The sequence below is a fragment of the Oryza brachyantha genome, chromosome 10 (genome assembly GCF_000231095.2).
Source record: "Oryza brachyantha chromosome 10, ObraRS2, whole genome shotgun sequence".
NCBI lineage: Eukaryota > Viridiplantae > Streptophyta > Magnoliopsida > Poales > Poaceae > Oryza > Oryza brachyantha.
The window spans coordinates 7,605,476-7,616,752 of record NC_023172.2 but is presented as its reverse complement, the minus strand read 5'-3'; the positions used below and the strand labels follow the sequence as shown (position 1 = coordinate 7,616,752).

General features: G+C 42.8%; 1 protein-coding gene across 1 annotated transcript; it reads left to right on the top strand.

Annotated features, from left to right (window-relative positions):
* The first annotated feature begins 873 nt into the window (after positions 1-873).
* LOC102720740 (formin-like protein 4) lies at positions 874-6,077 on the top strand. The gene is made up of 4 exons (XM_015841696.2): positions 874-2,250; positions 2,344-2,546; positions 4,272-4,513; positions 4,967-6,077. The coding sequence occupies exons 1-4, from the start codon at positions 911-913 to the stop codon at positions 5,753-5,755; spliced, it is 2,574 nt and encodes an 857-aa protein (XP_015697182.2). The 5' UTR covers positions 874-910; the 3' UTR covers positions 5,756-6,077.
* The last annotated feature ends 5,200 nt before the right edge of the window (positions 6,078-11,277 follow it).

Genomic DNA, 11,277 nt, shown 5'->3' with positions numbered 1-11,277 from the left:
GGGGTCAACCACACATATTGACCCCTAGCCTCCGACTAGAGATCAGCCAAGGGAGCCACCCATCGTCGAGCCGGCCAGCTAGCCCTTGACAAAGACAACCAGATAGCCAACATATGGAAGAATGTGCTCTGTGCCAACCTTCTCATTTAGTAGAGCCACCGGTGCCCAAGGGACCACCAAGTGAAGATGAGCTCAACCAAGAGATAGGGGATGAGCCTAATCGTTGAAGACATTGCCCTAGGTCCTCCTGAGTATGCCCGTTGTCAACCTTCTCCAGATGCCATTGTCGAATCTCGGTGGCCATCACATGGGATTTAATGGAAGAAATCCTAAGGCAACATTCTATGATCCCTTCCATCCCGACCAATGGAGAAGAATCTCCCAAGGTCACCGAAGGTTGTGAGCAGGGAATTACTATGAACAACTAGGCAAAAGTTATGGATCGGATCTAACCGACACAATATAATATTATATTTAATGAAATAGATTAATCAATTAATAGATCCACACTAGCTATCAATTAATAAAAATAGATTAATAAATTAATAGAATTGCCACATGTGATCTGAGTTGCATTCTTCTTATTAGATTATTCTCATTTTTCTTTGTCTTTTTCGTGCACACGTTATTCAAATTATTGAAACAGTCATTCGTCATCTCATATTTCAAAAATAGATTTTACACTTTGTTGTATTTATTTTGATCATTTATTCGATTAAATAACTAAAAAGTTAGATAATATTACTTCTTTTATTGAAAAAGTGCAGTCTGAAGTCTGAACCCACAAATGGCGGCGGCTACGTTGAGCTTCCCTCCCACTCACTCCTTCCTTATTCCTTCTCTCCTCTGCTTCACACTCTCACTCCTCTCTCTCTCTTCAACCCAACCTCACTCCCTCCTCCTCGTCACCATGCCGCCATCCCTTGCGCTCACCTCGCTCCTCCTCTTCCTCCCGGCGGCGCTGGCCGCCGCCGGCGATGCGCGGCGGCAGCTGCACGAGCCGCTCTTCCCCATCGAGTGGACCCCTCCGCCGTCCACCACGGCGCCACCCGCGCCGGACTTCTCGTCCGACCCTTCCACGCCGGCCACCCCCGTGGACAATGGCGGCCCGGCGCTGCTCCCCCCGCCGCCGCCGCCGCCGCCGAGCACGGTCACCGCCGACGTGTCGTCCTCGCGCAGCGGGCCGGACCCGCGGGCGCGTGGCGCGGGCGGCACGCCCAAGGCCGCCATCGTCGTCGCGTCCGCCGCGGCCGCCGCGGTGCTCGCGCTGCTCGCCTTCGCGTTGGCGTTCCTTCTCACGGGGCGGCTCGCGCGCCACCCCGCGGCCGCGCAGGCGCGTAAGCCGCCCGGCGGCCACGCGCACTCTGGCGGTGGTGGCGGCGTCTCTGCGGGGGCGCACGCCGACGTGGTGGGCGGACACGCCGTGGCGGGGTCCTCGGCGGTCTCCCCGCCGTACCGCAAGGTGCGCGCCGAGCGCGCGCGGCGTGGCATGTGCCGCGACGTCGACACCGTCCCGAGCCCGGAGCTCCGGCCGCTCCCGCCGCTGCGGCGAGGGGTGTCGGCGCTGACGCAGGGATCGTCCGACGAGGACGCGGCGTACTACACGCCGGGACAGCGCTCGGCTGGCTCCGGTGGCGGCGGCGGCGGGACATGGAGTGAGGCAAGCGCGTCCAGCCCGCGCACCACCACCGCCTCCCGCCGCAGCCTCCCCAGCCTCACCAGCGACTTCTTCCCAACGACACCGGCCGCCCCCGCGGCCGCGTCGCCCACCGTGGTGGCTCCCCCTCCTGCACCTCCCGCGCCACGCTCCCGTCGCACCACGCCTCCTCGCACCCGCTTCTCCGCCGGCTCCGGCGCCGACATGATGAAACAGATGATCTCGCCACCCTCCAACCCACCACCCGCGCCGCCGCCTCCTCCTCCTCCTCCACCACCACCATCATCAAGATTCACCAACACAACCCCAAACCCTCCACCGCCGCCGCCGGGACCATCAACCGGGCCAGTCTCAGCTCGCCGGCTGCTCAGACCGCTCCCAGCAGAGAGCCCCAGCATTGCAGTGCCCAGGGCGCCCGTCATGGCGGTGAGAAAGGACAACGACGCCACCACCACCACCATGTCCGTGCGAACGCGGGGCGAAGCTGCCGGTGACGAAGCCCGGCCAAAGCTGAAGCCACTGCACTGGGACAAAGTCCGAGCAAGCTCCGACCGCGACATGGTCTGGGACAGGCTCAAGTCCAATTCATTCCAGTTAAGATGAAAAATTTCACAAGAAAGATGTGGAATTTCTTAAGCTGTTCATTACAATTTCAGCTGCTGTATGCTGACACAACCTTGTTGCAGGTTGGATGAGGACATGATCGAGGTGCTATTCATGAACAATTCGGCAGCCATTGCACCAAGGCTGGACACTCCGAAGAAAGCCGGCCTGCCGCAATTTAAGCAAGAGGAGAGAGTTCTTGACCCAAAGAAGGCACAGAACATTGCCATCCTGCTGCGTGCGCTCAATGTCACGCTCGAGGAGGTTACCGATGCGCTTTTAGATGGTAAGCAACTCTTTGGCCTCTCTTTAGTTTGATAATCAGGATAGGAAAAGTATCTTACCATGGGCAAGTAGTACTAATTGTTGGATTCTGCTGTGATATATTTTTAACTGATGCAGAATAACTGAAGAAACTTTGATAAAGTAGCTCTTTTGATTGAGACCTTTCAAATGTTTGTGATTTGGACGTTTCTAGGATTAAGGTACTCTGGTAGTAGGTTGCTTTCAAACTTGTAGCGACATGTATTCCCCTTTCAATGTGATATCTGTCAGTTGGAGGTTAATCATGCTATACATGCAAAGATAGACAAAAATTTGAGGTTATGTCCCATGTCAATTAGTTATCACCAGTGCAATGGGACCTGAAATCTTTGGCTAGGGACGAAGTCCTTTACCAAACTTTTCTGTTGGGAATGTTGTAAACTTCCTTATTGTTACATGACATCCATGTAGTATTTTATTGAAACTAACTGCTCATGTTAGTTGTTGGAAACTTGGAATATACTCTCTCTAGAGGCAGTACTTAAGATTTTTAATGTAGATACAATTGTCTGTAGACCTTAAATATTATCACAAAAACGTGTATTCACAACTCGAGATCAATAATTCGCTTCAGAAAAATCATTATTTGGACTGTAGGGCGGCAGTAGTATGATAAAATGTTGAATTTTGAGCTTCACATTTGTTTCTTGTAGTTTACTTTTAATAAGTTCGACCTGCTTGGCCAATTCACTCTCGGGTAGTAACTACTTTTTGGCTTTCTCCCATACTTCAGGCTCTGTTTAGAGGCATTTGGAATAGCAAATGACAAATGTAAAAATTTTGGTGGCAAAAGTTTTGACATTGCATTTTTACAAGTTGGTATTTATTGATGTTTAGAGGCATACAAAAGTTTTGCCATTCTTTCATAAAGACAGATTTGCCCATATTAATTGCTCTCCCCCCTCCAAATGTAGCGCTCTCTCTCTCATGCTTGTACTGCTTGTGCTTGCCGCTGCTGCTGCTTGCCGTTGCTGCCGCTAATGTTGATGTTGCTCCGGCCGTGGGCGCCCCGCAACCGCCGGAGTTGAGGTCGAGGGAGGCCATGCCTATCCTGGATGCACTGCCACTGCGGGAACCAGTGTAGTACGAGGAGTCGGTGTAGTGGTCGAGCTCGTCGTGGAAGGCGTGTGAATCGGACTGGGACATGAAATCCCTCGTGCCGGGGCCGTCGCTGTATCCGTCGCCGTCCATCTCTGCCCCGGACTGGTGCGTTGGGGGAGATCGGTGGAGGTCGAGGCTGCTGGTGCGGCGGGCGAAACGAGCGCGAGCGGCGGCTGAGGCGGCTCGGGCGTGAGCGCCTGCAGCGGGGGAGAAGGCGGGGGAGGAGGCGGAGCAAGGGAGGAAGAGGCGGCGGAGGAGGAGGCGGAGGAAGGGAGGAAGAGGCCAGCGGATGGGGATTTTGGTGTGGGGCACTTTTAAGGAAAATTTGCTAGTATAAACTGTCAAATGCCAAGTTATCATTTTTTTTATACTAGTGTTTAGATTCATTTTACCAAAAGGTGTTTTAAAATGGTAAAACTTTTGTCATTTTGAAGGATGTAAACAGAATCTCATTCAGTAAGGATACTATATAAAATACATGGTAATACAGCAATACACAGACCTCAGCCATGCAGAGTTGGATAAAAAATAAAGACAGCTGTGCATATATACTGCCACTAACCATATATTGTTCATCTATAAATAGGTAATGCTGAATGTTTGGGAGCTGAACTTTTGGAGACCTTAGTAAAGATGGCTCCCACCAAGGAGGAAGAGCTGAAACTGCGAGACTTCACTGGGGACTTATCAAAGCTTGGTTCAGCAGAGCGTTTTCTTAAAGCAGTTCTTGATATACCATTCGCCTTTAAAAGAGTTGACGTTATGCTATACCGAGCAAATTTTGAGAATGAAGTAAATTATCTCAGAAAATCATTTCAAACACTTGAGGTATTGCAGTTCACTTTTCATTACTCTCTAGCATGAGTTATTTCGTTAATTTATATATTGTTGTTTACCATCATTTACTGCACAAGACTGATAGGTGCTCGAATTCAGACGCACCATGGTAAGCAGGTCTAACATAACTTACACTAGCTGAATTCATATATCATCAATCTGGGTTAGTTTTGATAAGATTATGAACTCTAGTGCATTCAAGTTACACAAGCATTTAAAATTTCAATATGAAATTGATATGTGGTACTCAATATGAAATTGATATGCTTATAGAACAGAATATATAAGCAGCACTATTGTTTGTACTAAAGACCATTTTAGTTTGTTTATTCTCTTTCCAAGACTAAAAAATATGACTGCTCAATATGATATACAAAAACTACTATGAAGTCTTTAGGGTCTCACTGGCAATTTTAGTAGCCTAACACTCTAGTTGCTTTTCAGGCAGCTTGCGATGATTTAAAAGGAAGTAGATTGTTCTTAAAAATCCTCGAGGCAGTGCTGAGGACAGGGAACAGAATGAATGTCGGCACAAACCGGGGTGAAGCAAAAGCTTTCAAGCTTGACACTCTCCTCAAACTTGCAGATATCAAAGGCACCGATGGTAAAACCACACTGCTACACTTCGTTGTCCAAGAAATTGTCCGGTCAGAAGACGCAAAATCCGAAAAAGCTCCAGAAAATCACATCACAAATATCGCGAGAGTTGAGCAGCTGCGTCGACAAGGCCTAAAAGTTGTGTCTGGGTTGAGCACCGAGCTAGGAAACGTCAAGAGAGCAGCAACCATGGACTTCGACGTGCTTCATGGCTATGTATCTAAGCTTGAAAGTGGCCTTGGAAAGATTAAGTCGGTGCTCCAGCTTGAGAAGGAATGCAGCCAGGGTGCAAAGTTCTTCATGGCAATGCATGATTTTCTCAAGGAAGCCGAGCAGGAGATCGAGCGAGTCAGGTGCGAGGAGAAGGCAGCTCTGGGTAGAGTCAAGGAGATCACTGAGTACTTCCATGGTAACGCGGTGAAGGAGGAAGCTCACCCTCTGAGGATATTCATGGTGGTTAGGGACTTCCTCTCAATGTTGGATCATGTTTGCAGGGAAGTCAGTCAGCAAGACAGGACCTTTGTTGGGTCTGCGAGGTCTTTCCGTATATCAGCAGCAAATGCGTTGCCGATCCTGAACATGCAGGGGCAGCAAGGAAGAGACAGCAACTCTGATGGAGATAGTCCATCTCTGTAGGAAGAGATCAGACGGAGGAAAGCACTCTGCATTTTTGAAATGAACAGAACCACAGCAATCTTTGATAGAAGAATACTTTGCCAGGACAGATGAAGCACACATGTAATTTTAGTATGGTCAAATATAGGTGAAATCTTGTTGTATAATTCTGGATGGTTCGAATTCTTTTTTGTACAAAATAAGTAAGTTTTTGCCGAGTAATTTTGTTCTTTTTCCAATAACGGGAAACAATCCTGCCTCTACATCTGGCGATATGCTGAGTAAAATAAATGAGGTTTTGTAGAGTTATCTTGTTTTTTAAAATGAAATCAATTCAGCCTCATCTGGCCATATGCTAAGTTTTTTGCTGAGTAATTTTCTGACTTGATCAAATGGTCCATAGGTTGCGTCATTAAATTGAACTAGCCACTTTCACTTAAAGAAAATACCTGTGGTATTGTTAAATTTGTGTCAAAATTATGCATTTGAGTTCACCCTGATGAACATTCTTCATAGAATAAAGAAAGATGAGAAGGGCAAGGAAAGTATCAAACCGTTTTTGCTCAGAGAGAACAGAGAGAGAGTAGGGTAGAAACAACAGCAAAAAAAAAAAAACTGTAAAGAAGTGATAAAAACAGCTCCCAGCTAAGTCTCGTCATCATCCTCGTCGTAATCTTCTGCCCCTTTGTGCCGGCCTGCATCACTCCCATTTCTCTCGACCTTTTCTATCTGCAAGCGGCATCTTTGCGTAGAGGTAAAGAAAACTGAAGCATACATGATTACTGGGTGTGCATGGCGTACGTGGATCATATCTTTCTGCAGAAAAAAGTGTTTCAGCGAGTCGCTCGTTGTCTCCTTCGCTTAGCGCTTTTGCTTTGCATTGACGCATCCAAAGAACCAGAAAATTAGTCGTCATTGAGACACCGAAAGATCGACGAGGGAAGCAGGTAAGGAACGAATGAATTTTGATGTCAGATTCGGAGCATATCACTGCCGGCCCTATCCGGGAATCAGGGCTGTTTCTAGGCAGGTTCTACTAAAAGGAAAAGAAAAGCTGCTTGGCTATATTCTTGGTAGCTTCTCTAAGAATCAAGCTGCTGTTAATACTTCTTGGCCACAGGGTTTGAAAAAGCCTCATTGTTTTGCTTTTGATAAGCATAAGCTAAACCGTTTATTAACGATTATATGTGCTCTTAGCTATCTAAAAAGCAAAGGCCAAAGAATAAAGCAGAATTAAAAACCTCCAAAATCAACATAAGACTTAAGTTTTAAAATTCAAATTTAGCTTGTAAGCATAAATATAAGCGAAAAGCCGAGGGCAAAAAATTTTCACTCTACAACTCAAAAATAGAAATTTAGTCTTTTTTAGTTAAACCAAAATGTGGGCTACGAATAGTCGTGGATCAGACCACGCACACCCCTAGTTGCTCATAGTGTCAAAAGGTGTTAGCATGTCGAATTCACTGTAGAGGCATTTTTTATCGGCTGTACTCGATTTAGAGACATTATCTAAATCCCATCATAAATACTTTATATGAATTATCTTTAAGTCTGTAGTGATAGTTTTTAAATATACATTGCACTTTTTGCCTAAACAATGTAGGGGCACTTCTCTGATAAGATTGCATCATGTCTCTACGACACTATAGGGGCATAATGGCATGGTAACGTGTCTCTATAGATGTACTAGACACTTAACTGATAATGTAAAGAAAAAAAGGAGAGACATTATTCTAGAGGTATTATATAATGCCTTCCTAAATTAATTTTGTGTTACAAGAATAATGGTAAATTTAATGTAGATATGCTTAACTGTAAATATGAACCGGTGTTCTTGTATACTCACTGAATTACTGCCACCACCTTGAGACATCAGATTTGTTTACCACAGATAATAAAACTATTTTACCAATGGCATTGTAAGAAAGACAAATAAAACTATCCAGCAAATGACAAATATATTGAGATCACACTTCATTACAAGTACACCAAGCAATCATTTTGAATGGATAAATCATAAATGATATGAAAGAAAAAATTAATCTACTGAGATATTTAGAAAATAAAATTAATCCTAATTAATTAGTATCAAGACAGGATGATGCCAAGTTAGTAAATGCAGAAGATGTTGAGTTGTATTCCTCTTATCTTCTCCATGGCGCACCCATGCATGTAATATATCCTTACAAAATACCATCACATCTCAAATGGGTTTTAACATCATCATCTCAAATGGACAGGGTACCTTGTTGCCTTGTCAAACAGTACGAAATGCAAAAGAAAGGAATTGGTCCATCCCATTTTTGTACTCTTCAGTGTTCCTTGGTTTGCTCATCCAACTCTTGTCCATCATAAAATGCAAAATTAATGAAAATAGAATTTGTATAATCAAGAAATTGATTTATAATTTTTTGTGACGAACCATTGGTGGCTTGTGATTGTGAATAAGTATTTTTGTGATGTGCTGACTATAGTGGTTAGACCATAGGAATATGGGTGGTCAGATCGCTAGGACACTTGTAGTCAAACCGCAGGTATATGGGTGGTCAGACTGCCAGGCCAGACCGACAGGATCCCGATGGATGTTGGTTTTGGATTATTTCATCATGGATTTGACTTCTAGGTATTTTCTATGTGTATGGATACGGTTGTTATGCTAATGTGAGTCAAGTTGGGACGAACTTATGCTCGGAACATAGTTTCTTTATTATTCATGTGCAGGTATTGCTTGAGGCCTCAAGAGAATATTGCAAGTGATGGATCGGAGTTGGCTAAGGAGTAGTCGACGTCTAGGGATCACGAGATCATGTGAGATACTAAAGGCTAGAGAATAATGCATGTGGTGATGAAATTTTCATATGGCATACAAGATGGATTGTGTGTGTATGGTAATAGGAAGTTGAATTCAGAAGGGAGTCCGGATATGAGAAGATTGGTTGTGTTAGAGATAAAGATATGTTGAATTTAGTTAAAGTAAGAGTTTTTCTCGAGATTAGGTGTCCTAATTTTTGCTAGATACGTAGGTATATTGCACAACCACGTTAAGGGTGCAAATAGGTACCGATGGGTATGCTACCAATGTGCTTCCCGGTGAGTCTTAGATGAGAGAAAATTAGAATTTAGCCTAGATAGTGATTTTAGATCGAAAGTTTGGTGAGGAGTTTTGGTGGTGCACTTTATAGACGCTAGTTGATGTAATAAAGTCGAGATAGTTCAATCTACATCTTCAAGTTTAATCTATCGATGTCTTTTGGGTTTCAACAGCCTAACCTCTGGCAAAGAGGCGGTCTTACCGGGAGGATAACGGTGGCTTGACCAGACGGATTCGGACGGTCTGACCGGCTGAAACAAGATTTCATAAGTTTTCAGCAGAGGTAATTTTTTATTCCGCAAAACATTTTTTATTTTAATTTTTTCTACCATTCACCCATTTGGTGGGTTTGTTTGGTTTTGTTCGATCCTACAAACTTATCAATTTTTTTATAAAAATAATAAGTAACAACAAGATTTATATACCCCTACTGACACACAGCATTGGTCCTTTGAACTTCTAGCAGAGCAAAACCTTCTTTCCTTCAAACAACACATATATATTACTATAATTATCTTTATATCTTTGTATTAAATTATAGTATTAGTCCGTTGTACCTATTTTATCGAGCTAGTTTTGTGTTTGGATGGAATGGTCCAGCTTGATTGGACCATGAATCCATGATACATAAAGTACCGAGAATATATATATATATATATATATATATATATAGAATATATATATATATATATATATGAGTAGTGGGTTTAATATCAGGTACATGATCTAATATGTATAAGGCCGTGTTCGGCGTGGTATGTATAAGTTAACTTATGATTGGCACGAAAAAATAGTAAGATTAATACATGATTAATTAATTATTAAATATTAAAAAAATATAAAATAGATTAATATGATTTTTTTAAAACAACTTTTTTATAGAAAATTTTTGTTAAAAATATAACGTTTAGCAGTTCGGAAAACGTGCGCACGAAAAACGAGTAGGTATAAGTTAACTAACCGGGGCAGCCAACGCGGGCTAAGTGCCAATGATACTTGTAAGTATCTAGCATAATATTCAGATACAGGATCTAGGACCGCGTTCGGAGCGATCTAAAAGTAAACTGGATTCTCTTATTTTCTCTGTGCATGTTTTTCAAACTGCTAAATAATAACTTATAGAAAAATTATTTTAAAGATCATACCAAACTATTTTTTTAATAATTTTATAGCTAGCAATTAATAAATCATATGTTATTCCGCTGCTAAATTTTTTGGGCCAGTTTCCAAACCCACTAAAGAACAGGACAAAAGAACGAAAAAACAAAGACAAAATTCAATTATAACTGAGAAGTGGCACAACACAGCTACACAAGAGCCAACAGCCTAGTCAGCTCTCGTACTTGCCGGCCTCGTTGAGCTCCCATGCAGCCGCACGCAACCTCCTCGCCCTCGAACTACGCTTATTACTTTGGGGCACCTTCAAAAAGATTATCTATAAATTATCTATAACATATACTATATAATTTTTAATAAAAAAATAAAAACTATCTCTTAATCAACAGATGGTCTTTTATGCATATTTTAATATCAAATGAAAATAAATTATAAGGTCATTTATATTATGAATTATTTGCTAAGAGCTAGACTATTAAAAAATTATCTTTTAAATTGCTTGAAGATGACATATTATTTCTATTGTTAGAGGTGGCCTTAGCTGCGGCCAGCTCGAGCTCCACCGGCCATCATGGAGCTCACCGCCTTCATCAGGCTCCTGCACCAACTGTTCTCTCGGGCTAGGGGCAGCGGCTTACGTGCTTATGACACGACGAGCAAGCTTTATCTGTTTACAAATAAAAAATAATTTACGAGTAAAACTTATATATATATATATACATGTCTTTAGCGATATAAAAATTAAATGTGAAAAATAAACTATCGCCAAATAGATTTCAAATTACAGGTTAAAAATTCACATTTTGTATTATAAAGCTAAGCCGAAGTGAAAATATGAGGGTGAAAGCTGGTGCCAATGCTTCATCCAAAGACCCTGAATGATATTTGCATCTATTTTATTGTACATGAAATTAGAAAAAAAAATACCTAAATGAGAAAAGTCATTTGCTCCTATTTGAGAGTGGTAGTTTAAGCGTATCCTAGTTGCGAGAGCAAAATAATATTTTAGATGAACAAGTTTCCTACAATGACAGAGGTTGGGTTCTTTTAGTTAGATTATTCCTTCGCGCACCCGCTTTTCAAACGGTTAAACGATATATTCTTTTAAAAAAATCTTTATCTTACATTAATTTTCTTATTTATATCATGAAATGCTATAAAAAATTAAATAATTTTGTATCTTTTATCTTTATCTACCAATAGCGTCAATCTTTTCCTAGTAAAAGCGCCTCTACAGGCCAGTCTTGATTGGCAAACTGTACTTCAGAGCCACTCTCTTTGTTGTTGGTCCCAATATGGTTTGCGTCCGTAATGTATGCCTTCTGAATTAATCCAT